General features: G+C 55.8%; 1 protein-coding gene across 1 annotated transcript in view; it reads right to left on the reverse strand.

The window, feature by feature from the left end:
- The window catches only part of SYT15 (synaptotagmin XV), a 23,312-nt gene extending 19,679 nt beyond the window's left edge, over positions 1 to 3,633 (reverse strand). Inside the window, exons 1-4 of the mRNA XM_011990978.1 lie at positions 3,480 to 3,633; positions 2,294 to 2,498; positions 1,650 to 1,792; positions 456 to 788 (exon numbers count right to left, since the gene is read on the reverse strand). Coding sequence (XP_011846368.1) covers positions 456 to 788; positions 1,650 to 1,792; positions 2,294 to 2,498; positions 3,480 to 3,486 — 688 coding nt within the window. The 5' untranslated portion in view covers positions 3,487 to 3,633. The remainder of the gene's footprint in view (positions 1 to 455; positions 789 to 1,649; positions 1,793 to 2,293; positions 2,499 to 3,479) is intronic.
- Positions 3,634 to 12,137: the final 8,504 nt, after the last annotated feature.

Genomic DNA, 12,137 nt, shown 5'->3' on the forward strand with positions numbered 1-12,137 from the left:
CCGGCCAGCCCAAAGTGCAGCAAGGCACCACACCTACCCTGGGAGGGTACTTGGGCCCCCGCGCTGGCCTCTTATAGCACAGGAAGCTCCTGCACTCACGCTAAGGCCCGTCTTTTGCCCTCCTTGGATAAACTTGCCAGAAACCCCATACTGTTCCATGCCTTTGGGATAATTCCCCTGAGCCCCATAGGCCAGGGCCTGGCATTCAGTAGTTGCTCTAAAATTGTGTTTTCACCCACTCTCCTCCAGGCAGTCAGGACAGGGGAGCCCAGGCCTCTGGTCACTACTGACCAAGTCTCTCCCCTGCCCCTCTATCAGGGATTGGCTCCGATAGGCCTTAACCTAGCAGGCTAGGTAAAGCAGAGCTGGTGGCATCAAGGGTCCCGGGGGCTGCAGGGCCCTGGCTGGTACAGGAGGCTCAGCTCTCCTGCAGGTCTGCACCTTCCCAGCCGCACGGAGGGCACCAGACCCTGCCTTCTCCAGAGGCTGTACCTGGAAGATGAAGTGCTCGTCAAACTGCGGGTTGGAGGTTTTGCGTTTGGTCTTGGACTGGAGGAAGCGCCGTTCATCGGGCAGCAGGTAGAGCTTCACCAGGGGGCTGCAGGTCTCCGAGGGGGCTTGCAGGTGCCGTGCCTTGATCAAGCCTACCAGCAGCCGCTCAGCCTCCTGCTCGTATTCCACCGAGAACCACAGCCGCCCCAGGCAGCCGGCAGGAAAGTCCGTCTCACTTTTGTCCTCTGGGAACTTGTACAGCTCTGGGTTGATAGCCCCTACCATACATGCATCTCCTATAACAGAGGATGGGAAGGCTGACAGGCCAGAGGAAGGCAAGGCAGGGGCATGGGAGACAGTGGCAAGTTCTGGGCACCCAGCCCATCCTGGCCCATCCCTCTCTGCTGAGCCTCAGCTAGCCTGACCACATCTGCCCCACTCTCCTCATTAGGCTAAACGCATCCCCTCTCTCTGGTGCAGCTCCTCCAGGAAACTTCTCAGCATGAAGGCATTGCATGGCCAGGCTGGTGATCCTAGTAGAGTCCTGTCTCCTGGGATCGGCCCCCATCCCTGGAGGTCAGGACCTGTTTCAAGGACACAGTGCCCATCACCTGGCCTGGCCCCCTTTCATGGTGTCTAGGGCATGACTCAGTGATAAAGCATTGCCTTTCTTCTTCCTCTTCAAATTAGAAGGGCTAAGGTGATTATTGGGTGGTTCCTGGGATGGTCTTTTGGTAGATCTTCAGGGCAAAGAGGTGGCAGAAAGCTGTGCTTGCAGCCCCTACCATTCTGTCCTCTTGTTCAACCAACCCATCACCCTAGAGTGGGAGCCAGCACAAGTTCTGTACACGGCATGCCTGGGGTCCAATCCCAGTCTGTTGCTTACAGCCTGTTTGTGACTATGTAAAATGGGGTGATAATTCCTTCCCCCCAGAGTCATGGTGAGGTCTCACTCCAAATCAGCACCCAAGGCCATATCTCACCCTCATGGGGTGCAGCAAGCACTTCATAAATGAAAGCACCCAGAAACAGTGGTCCCTGGGCAACCCTGTCATCCCTGGCTGGTTCAGGTTGTGTTCCGGAGCCAAGCTGGTGAAAGCAGATGAGGCCACCTGAGTAGACCCTGACCTCTGGGTGGCCCTGGCAGGGACACTCACCAAGGCCGCCACTAGGGGTGTGAGGCAGAAGCTCTGATGCCGGGCAGGAGTCCCATGGGGCATGGGTCCACTCTCCACTGTGCAGGGGCACCCAATCTCGGCCTTGAAGGGAAGGGGGCACCACGAATGGTACATCTGGTGGCCTGTCCAGAGTCAGGGAGACAATATGTAGGTGGCAAGTGAATGGTGTGGTCTTAGAGTGCTCAGCCAACATGGCTGAGCACCAGGGGCTAGAGGAAGAAAAGCCATCGGGAGCCAGGAGGAGGCCAGGGCACCATTTTCTGGGCCCATATCAGGCAACACACACACACACACAACACACACACGCACACAGCAGTGGGATTTGGAGAAGGAACACAGCCCCTGACAGTGTCAGCCAGTCTGGGTTTGAATTCCTGTTCTGCCACTTCCTAATCGTGTTCTCTGGACCTGTTGCTTATGTGCACTAAGCCTCAGTTCCCTCACCTGGAACATGGATTTCATAACGCCTGCCTAATAGCTGATGTGAGGTTTCTGGGGTTTCCTTGTGATAGCTCCCAGCACCGAAGCAGCATAGAAGAGGCACCCCATAAACAGAACTTTCCTTTTTGACCCCACCCTGAGGGAAATTCCAGGGGCCCACTCGGCCCCACATCCTGCCTCACCTGCTCAGTTGGGTCCTAGCATGCGGCTGGCAGGGCCTGTCCTGCTGCCCACTGGAGGCGGCTGCGCTGGCCATGGCTGGTGTCCCAGGCAGCTCCTCATAGGTGAGGGTGGCACAGAACCTTCTCCACAGACAGCAGCTTGCCCCGATCAACAGCAGCAGCAGCAGCCCCCCGATGGTGCCCCCAATCACCAGGGCCAGCTGCTCTGGGGGCAGAGACCACCAGTGCTGTGATGCCTGCCTGGGAAAGCCACTCTCCCTCACAGCCCTGGCCTGCTGGGGCAGAACTGGGGCAGCAACCCTGCCTCTGGGTTTGATCTCAGGAGTGATAGGAGCAGGTCTGCGGGGGAGGGGTTCCAGGAGGGGTGCTGCTGGCTGGGTTCCGCCAGCTCTCAGAGGAGAAGCTGTTTACCCCAGGGTCTCAGGGCCCTGGGCAGAACCTTCTGGTTTTCCTTGGAAAACAGCTGGCCCTGCCCTTGGGATTCTGGCTTAAAGAAGCCATTTCCTTGCGCTTCCGAGTAGAAATCAAACCTGCCCTCACCAGAACCTCCATATTCCCTGGGCTCCTGTTGAGGCCAGCAGGGGAGCTGGGGTGTGGACGCAGTCAGTAAAGGAAAGCCCTGAAAGGTACCTTCCTCCCGGTCTGCAATCAGACATCTACCCTCTGGGGCCCTGGAACCTCCTACAAGGCTGGGCTCTTCTCTAACACCCGCTCCCTTCCCTAGCCCTCTATTAAGGTGAGCATGCTCTTAGGGGAGTTGGTGGGAGGCGGTGGACGGGGTGGGGAGGAGGAGGGGGCAAGGCCCCTTTGTTGCTGGCCCTCACATGTCCTCATTTGGGGGACCCAGGAGGCTTCGCCGCAGGGGTGCTCAGACGCTGGGTTCCAACCCCTGGGACCTGGGGCGGGCCAAAAAGGTGGCTCCCTTAGGGTGACGTGCGGCCGCGGGGCATCCCGGTCTCAGGGATCTGGACTGGGTGGGGTGGTGAGAAGGCTGGACCCCCGACACCTCCTAAGCCGCAACTGACCGCGAGGAGCGGGCCTCAGCTTCCACTCCATCCCAGCGCCCCTCCAGGAGCGCTCCGAGGCTGGGCAGGGCAGGCGATGCGCCCCAGCGCGGGGCGGAGGCAAGTGCTGGAAGGGTCGCAGAGGGGCCGGGGCCGGGCTGGGGAGGGCGAGGCTCGCTTACCCGCCATGGGGTTGCTCCCGCAGGCTGGTCTCTCCGGTCTGGGCGGCTGGGGCTGGGCTGCCAGGGCGGCTCTTAAAGCGCAGTGGGGCGCCGTCGGGCGGGCGCGGGGGCGGTCCGTGGTGGCGCTGGTGCCTAGCTGCGGCGCGGGGAGCCGCGCAGTGCACGGCAGGGGCAGGGACCCAGCGCCCCGAGGCCGCAGCCCCGCCCCAGCCCAGCCCTGGCCCAGGCCCAGGCCCGGAGGTGGAGGGGCGCAGAGGGGACCGTGAGCTCCCGGAAACCCCAGGGCTCCGGCCAGGGCGGGTCCCGGGCACCAGTGCTAGGGGCGCCCGGGGTTCCCTGCGGCTTGGGGCAGGGTGGGGTGAGAGGACCACCCCCATCCCAGAGAGCAGAGCTACAACCACCGCGTCTGACACAGGGCTCCGCGCCTGACCCCTCACACCTGGTGGCCAGGACTGAGCCCCCTTCCTCCCAGATCCTCCGCACTTCCTCCCAGATCCTCCGCAAGCCGAGGCGCCTCCAGGCGCAGCTCCAACCCCGGCTCGAGGGAGCCTTCCCAGATCCCCGGGCGGAGTGTCCGCGCGGGTCCCGGGCCCCAGCGCTGCCCACCTGACGGCCTTGGGCAGGGATGCGGCGCTCGCTCACCCGTTCGCTCTAAACCGCGAGAGGTCGAGAGCAAGATTCTGGAGCGGATTCCAGAAGCTCCTGGGTTCCAACTCAGGCTCCTCACTCTCTGGCCCTGTGATCTGGGACAACTTAACGTCCGCACTCTGGATTCAGTTTTCTCAATTGTGTTAATGTCTGTGAGGGTCTCTCGTAAGGGCGGTTGGCCTGCCGGTGACTTACAAAGTGTGAAAGGAACACTTAGAGTGGAGGAGCGGGGAGGCCCAACCCCTGTTACGGGGGTTATCGGATGGAGGCTAGCGTCTCCTGGGTCGCCTCTGTACCCCCAGCGCCTGTTATTATGGTGATTATTAGAATGCAGAGCCCGTGCCCACCAGTCCAGGATGGCGAACGCGCCTTGCGGGAAAAGCGGGAGTAAGGTCGCTGCGCGTCCTCTCTGGTCACCCTGCGGCGCGCCCTGGCCGCACCCCTATGGTTCCCCCGCCGAGGCTCTGGTGGGGAGCGTCTGAAACCTCGAGGCGTCTGAGTGGGGACCGAAAGGAGTGTGTGTATCTGTGGTGCAGGGGAGTGTGTGTGTGGGGGGGTGGGGGTTGTGGGGGAATGCGTGTTTTGCGGGGATGGGCCTTCTCGTTTTACAACCTTGAAGGTTGTGTCCAGAGTCATAGCCTGGGTCCCACACCCCCACATCACCTGTGCCTGTTCTAGGGGGCAGTGTGCATGAGGCTCTACCCTGCCTGGGCTTTGGCCTACCTAAGACGGGGAGGGTGGTGAACTGGGATGCCCCACTGGGCCAGGTCTGGGAGCCCTCAGCGCCAAGGTGCAGAGGCCCCAGCCACTCCCCTTCTAGGGTCTGGGCGGTGGGGGCATGAGAAGGCAGAGACCCAGGCCTGTTCACCCAGTAACTGTCCTCAGCTGTGCGCTTAACTGGCTCTCCACTCTACTTGGAGAGTCTGGGGTGTCTGGAGAATCCTCCCCTACTTCTGCTTTCCCGAGGTCACCGTGGGGGCAGGTGTCTCAGGAAATGGGGCCTGGGTCCCACCAAAGACCTTGGGTCTGCTCGGGTCTGAGTTAGATGTCTGCATGCTTCTTGTTGCCCCTGCAACAAAGTACCAGATTGAGTAGTTTAAGACACATGCTTATTATCTCACAGTTCTGGGGGTCAGGAATTTAAACTGGGTTGGCAGGGCCTGTGCCTTCTGGAGGCAAGGGAGCTGTTTCCCAGCGTTTCCAGCTCCTAGAGGCTGCCAGCTAGTGGCCCTTTCCTTTGTCTTCAAAGGCGGCAGCACAGCCTTTTTTTTTTTTTTTTTTTAGGACAGGCCCCGGTGTGTGGTGTTCCCCACCCTGTGTCCAAGTGTTCTCATTGTTCAATTCCCACATATGAGAGAGAAAATGCAGTGTTTGGTTTTCTGTCCTTGTGGTAGTTTGCTCAGAATGATGGTTTCCAGCTGCATCCATGTCCCTACAAAGGACATGAACTCATTCATTTTTATGGCTGCATAGTATTCCATGGTGTACATGTGCCACATTTTCTTAATCCAGTCTATCATTGATGGACATTTGGGTTGGTTCTAAGTCTTTGCTATTGTGAATAGTGCCACAATAAACATATGTGTGCATGTGTCTTTATAGCAGCATGATTTACAATCCTTTGGGTATATACCCAGTAATGGGATGGCTGGGTCAAATGGTATTTCTAGTTCTAGATCCTTGAGGAATAGCCACACTGCCTTCCACAATGGTTGAACCAGTTTACAGTCCCACCAACAGTGTAAAAGTGTTCCTATTTCTCCATATCCTCTCCAGCACCTGTTGTTTCCTGACTTTTTTAATGATTGCCATTCTAACTGGCGTGAAATGGTATCTCATTGTGGTTTGATTTGCATTTTTCTGAGGGCCAGTGATGATGAGCATTTTTTCATGTGTCTGTTGGCTGCATAAATGTCTTCTTTTGAGAAGTGTCTGTTCATATCCTTTGCCCACTTTTTGATGGGGTTGTTTGATTTTTTCTTGTAAATTTGTTTAAGTTCTTTGTAGATTCTGGATATTAGCCCTTTGTCAGATGAGTAGATTGCAAAAATTTTCTCCCATTCTGTAGGTTGTCTGTTCACTCTGATGTTAGTTTCTTTTGCTGTGCAGAAGCTCTTTAGTTTAATTAGAACCCATTTCTCAGTTTTGGCTTTTGTTGCCTTTTCTAACCTCTCCTGCTCCGAGCCATTTCACATCAACTATTTCTGCCTCCCTCTTGTAAGGACCTCTGTGACTACACGAGGCTCATCAGATTAATCACACCTGCAAAGCCCCTTTTGCGGTGCAGTCACGGGGTTGGGGGTGAGGACGTGATGTCTCTGGGACCATTGTGTGAACCATGTTGTCCATGCAGTACCCTGGGAGGGGTGGCTTATATTTCCCCTTCCTCTGTTTAGAGCTCAGTGTGCCTCAACACTGGACTCAGGCAGCTAGCAAGGCTGAGGGGACCCCTACATGGAACCCTTCAGCTATCCTGACCCCTTCCCCCAGCTGCCCTGCACCCCCACTTGCCCACCCCAATGGGGCATGGCATGCCACCCATACCAGCTGCCTCCATGATTGGGACTAAGCTGTACTCAGGCTCTTCTGGGGGTGGGGTTGGGTAGTAGGATGTTTTTTGAAAAAGGAATCCCTTCTGGCACTTCCTGAGTGCCAGGCCCAGAGCTGCCATCTCTCAGCCCCCATGCTGTGCTTTTCCAAAGTCCCCATCTTTCTCTGCGTCGCCAAGTCCTGACAACTCTTCCTCCTCCGTCCATCTCTATCACGGCAAAAACCTTGCCCAGCCCTCCATCACTTCTCATCTGGAGCTCTGCATGGGCCTCCTCTCAGCTCTTCAGATTCCATGCTGTACCCCCTTCCCAGCTGGTGTCTTCCAGGCTCCCCTCCCATTTTCATCCCCCCACCCCCCATCTCTCTGCAGTGCTTGTGCCCAGACTGGTGCAGCTACTTCCACGGCTCTGCTTATGCACTGGGCTCTCCCACCATGCTGCTCTCTCCTTTCTGAAATACTCAGTGCCCCTCCCACCTGCCTTTCTCCACTGCTCATGTTTCAACATGAATCCCCAGCATCTTGTCTTCTGTGAAACCCTTCATCATCCCCTCCTTGTCCTCATGGTCCTTGCAGCTACCATGCTGAATATGGGACTCTGTGCCTGAGACCGATGCCCCACTCTTCCTGGCAAGCCAGGGCCTCCATGAAGGCAGGGGGCCATGTCTTCTTCAGCTTGGCATCCCCAGTATCCACTTCCAGGGCTGAGGCTGTGCTGAATGGCAGATGAAGGGCTTGTGCCATGGGGATGAGCTGCCCCAGCTTCTGCCCACGTTGTCCATGCATCATACACATCCTGGGCTCACAATTTAGGGCCCAACAGGAGCTCCCTGTCCTGGTCCTTTAGACCACCTTCTGGGGTCTGCAAAATCACATTGCCAGCTCTATCTGCAAAATCCTTACATAGCCAGCCAGCCCACTAAATTTTGAGTCAATCTTCCTCCACCAGAAGATGAGAGCAGGTGGCAAGACGGAGCTCACCTTTCTTGCTGCTCCTGATGTTCTGAGCATTGCGATGCAGGCTTGATGTACACGATCCCATGGAGCCCTGCCTCAGGTCTGCCCTGCAGGGTCATGACCACCTCCTCAGACAAGGAAACTGAATCAGAGAGGCTTCCTGGCCCACCCACTAAGTGGTGGAGCTAGGCCTGGCACCTGGCTCCCTCAGTCCTTCTTCACCAGTGATCAGCTATAGGGCAAGGATCCAGGAGACCCTCTCCTGTGGCCCTGACCATGAACCAGGCAAAGAGCCGCAGGCACTTTGGGCAGCCTCCCCTCCATCCACTGCCCCGGGGGTTCTGAGACCTGGCTGGCCTGGAGCCAGCTCCCCAGAACAGAAAGGCATCCAGGGTCTGGCAGCAGCTCTGGTTCTGCTTCCTGTTTTCAGACCTTGTTCTTCCTTGTGTCTCTGGAGCTGGGAAGCCTGGAAACAGCAGCAGATATGGATTCTGTCTTTCATGGCCAAGCAGAAGTTATATTTCCATGGCAAAAGCACTTCCAAGGAGGGCTGCAGGAAGTCCAAGAGTTTAAAGACCTGCAAATGCCTGCAGGTGATTAATAATTCAGTGCAGCAGATGATTACGAGAAAGGCCACTTTCAATTAACCTTAAGAATCATCCCTGTCTAAGGAAGTGTCATCTCTCATCACTGAGGAACACAGAGGCCATAGCAGGATAAAGGCTACGCTGAGAAGCAGGTGGAAGACTGTGTTTCTCATATTCATGCAAATTGCACCAGGTCAGCCCAGGTCCTTCTTTGTGAGGAGGGAGAGGGTTCCCGTGCCAACATCCTGTCTGCTCTTTGGTTCTGCTATGACGGTCTCAGACTTAATTTCCTCCAGCCCCTTCTTTTGAGGAGCTTGGAGGGAGTATTTTTCCTTGTTGGATCAGAAACTCTCGTTCCCCACTGAAACATGATGGCTCAAAATTGTGTCCCCTCCTGCAGACAGTCACTCCCAGTGGCAGGGTGGATGGTGGACCTGGGCCTGTGGCTCCCTCCTGCCTCTGGGTGTGGTTTCTGCTTCCTGCCCTCCTGCTCCCCTGCCTCCCTGCCTGGCAGGCCTGCTTCCCTGCCTCCTCTCAACCGGCACCAGAACCCTGCCTTCCCTCTGGAGGGAACAACTTTCTTCCCCTTCCCTGTCCACACAGTGCCTGGCACTCCCCTCCTCACCCCTGTTCTAGGGCTTTGTCCATGACCCAGGCCTGGCTGCTCAGCCTAGTTCATTTCTGGCCACAGTGATAGGTTCAGGGATGGGCCTGTGACCCCAACACTCCCCGCGAGAGGCTAATCAGGATCAACACTGGAATTCTGTGGGATGTACTGGGGAAGAGACACCCCCTTTCTGGCAGGAGTTGTTGAGCAGAAGGAGCTAAGTCTGGGACCACGGAGAGCCCCACGTGGAGGAGCCAGAGAGGACGGAGCCAGCACAGGTGCACAGGGCTGAAGTGCAGAGGACAGGACCTATGTTGCCTTGGCAGCCCCTGCATCCTGCTACATGCAGCCTCTGCCCCTGGAGGGATGGAGAGAGAGGGCGGTGGAGGGGAGTGAGCCGGCCAAGTCCACTGTGCTAGCAAGGAGCTGAGCCGGCGTTGGCATCAGCTGTTCCAGCTTCAGTCTCTTGACTACCAAGGCTGCCCCTCAGCATGCAGCAGAAGTCAGGAACTGAGGCAAGGCTTGTCCTTCCTCAATCGTCACCTCTGGGCACTCAGCTGTCCTAAAGTTTATTGACCCCCACTTAGGGATGGGGTCTTTTCAGCCAGGGCCATTTGTGGCAAACAACAATTAATTTACTGCTCAGCCTCCGTGGCTCACTCCTGACCCTCCACCAGCTTCTCTGGTGCTAACAGTTGACCCACTTTTTTTTTTTTTTTTCAGGAACAGCAGTGTGCTCCGTCCCCAGGCATGCATCCAATGAGCCATGAGAGGGCGGAAAGACTTTGTTTTTTGATGTATTAATATGCTAAATTGATGTGTCGGTTGAGACATGAAGAAATTACCTATCAAACTCCAAAGAGTGGTGACAGACTAAGACATGGATTTCCGAAGGTGGCTGAGAACCCGCTGGACAACTGTCCTCCAGTGAGAGGAAGGGCTGAGAGAGTGAGGGAGGGAGAGGGTTTGCCAGATTCCTTTCCTGAGGGCTGGGGCTGTGATGTGGACTCCCACTTCCTGTGGCTGGCCAGGGCTGGGGAGGAGGGTGTGCTCAGGGAGAGACGGGGAGGGGTAGGTGGAGCAGAGGACAGCCTGCCCTCCAGTCCAGAGAGTGGGGGCTTCAACACTGCTCTGAGAGCTTGCTTTCTGTCCCCTGGAGTTTGGGAGGCAGCCGGACTGGCAGTGGAGGTGCACAGGCAATTGTGGCTTCTTGGTTCTGATGAAGAGAGCAGGCAGCTGCTGTGTTGGGAAGCAGCCAGGCTCCCTCAGATGCCAGCCAAACGTTTGTGGATGTTGGGGACATGACGCACCACTGGTAGTGCGAGTGTGGCTCAGAGTGTGATGGGGAATTGTCACCGACCTGTGCCTAGGGACTTGTCAGGATGTGGAATGTGTGCATATTTCCCACAACCAGACATTGGCCATGTGAATGAAAGAGCCGGTGTGTGATCACATCAGTCCTGACCACAGGGCCTGCCCGGAGGGCAGATGCAGCACAGTGGAAGGAAGTAGGAGGTGAACTTTCTAGGGGTCAAAGAGGGAGCAAGTGGCTTCTGATTCCTTTGCTCAGATCAAGGGCACTCTGGTTCTGGAGTAGGGGACAGCGGGTGAAGGATGGGAGAGTTCCTTTCAAAGTGCCCATTTGAGCCTGAAACCTCTTGCAGTCTGGAGAGGTAAGGCATCTTATGAGACCATCAAGACAGAACTTTCCAAATCCCCTTCCCTTCCTCTGCTCATGCTCTTACCTCAGAAGTCTGCTGTGGGCAGTGAGAGAGGAGAGAGGAGGCTGACCATGGCACCCTCTCCAAGGGCAGGGGCTGTCTGTGGCTGGCCCTCACCATGGGAGATGGGGAGACTTAACTCAAGTTTGCAGATTTGATTATTACCTAGGTAGCCTTTCTGATGACTGTCTTGGGACTGCGGGGACAGTGGCTGGAAGGGAATGATCTTCGCTGAATACCTGCTCCTTCCAAGTGTGGCCCCCTGGGGAGATCGGGGCTCTCCCATGTCCTCCTTTGTTCCCTCAAATAGATCCTGAGATCTTGAACGAGGCCATTTTACTGGATTTTAGTGCTCAAGGCTGAGGTTTCACTTCCACCAACAAATCAGTTAAAAGTGCTAAGCCTGTGGGAAGGCTGTTCTTTGGTTACCTTCTGTGGCCAATTAAATGATTGGTCCCAAGTCCTTTCTTCCCCGTACTGGTATTGTATTCCCACATCCTTGCCACATGGTGGGTGTATTAGACTGTTTTTGTTGCTTATAAAGGAATTCCTGAGGCTGGGTAATTTATAAAGAAAAGAGGTTTAATTGGCTTACAGTTCTGCAGGCTTTTGTAAAGGAAGCATGGTGGCAGCATCTGCTTCTGGTGAGGCCTCAGGAAGCTTCTACTCATGGCAGAAGAGGGAAGGGGAGCAAGTATGTCAAGTGGCAAGAAAGGGAACAAGAAAAGGGGTGACACTTTTTAAAACTACCAGATCTTGCCTGAACTCAGAGCAATAACTCAGTAATTACTACAAGGAGGGCACCAAGCCATTCATGAGGGATCTGCTCCCATGATCCAAACACCTCCCACCAGGCCCCATCTGCAACATTGGAAGCCACATTTCAACACAATATTTGGAGGGGAAAAAACTTCCAAACCATATCAGTGGGCAACACACTTCCCCTTGATTTGACTTTCAGCATGGCCACATGACATGCTTGGGCCATTGGAACATTGGCAGAGATGATGTGGCAGAGGCTGGAACTGCACCGTGTGGCTGGCCTTGCTCTCCTGTGCTTCAGTCATGGCGGTGAGATGAGCATGGTCCAGGGAGAGCTGGCTCCAGGCCAATGAGTGCTCTGTGGCACAGGTCCAAACCCCACCTGGAGCCTGAGATCGAGGAGTCCATCCTGAGCCAGCAGACCCCAGCCAACCCACAGACATGGAAGGGAAAAATAAATGCTTGTGGATGATGCCATAAAGACTCTGTAAGCAGCAAAAGCTGAGCAAAACACTGTCACTCTCTTCTGATTCCTTTGATGAGACTAGAGCTATGAGCTGGCAGGGCCACACTCCTTTTCCCCTCTACACATGCCTCAAAGTTGTAGCTGAAGGTGGGCGATCTTGTCACTTTTCCTGACTGCCTAGGCTTGGTCTTCTCTGGAGCAGCCTCTGCTGCTGTGGGAGGAATAAAGTACTAAGGGGTAGTGGGCTTAGGGAAAAGAGAAAAGGCTTGTAGGGGACATCTGGGATTGTCACACAGTATACTTTATCCTTCTTTTGTTGCAGTGGTGCCCCAGTCAAAAGTGTCCTCTGGCAAAGCCCTTCC

This window comes from Mandrillus leucophaeus, unplaced genomic scaffold (genome assembly GCF_000951045.1).
Source record: "Mandrillus leucophaeus isolate KB7577 unplaced genomic scaffold, Mleu.le_1.0 Scaffold388, whole genome shotgun sequence".
Classification (NCBI taxonomy): Eukaryota; Metazoa; Chordata; class Mammalia; order Primates; family Cercopithecidae; genus Mandrillus; species Mandrillus leucophaeus.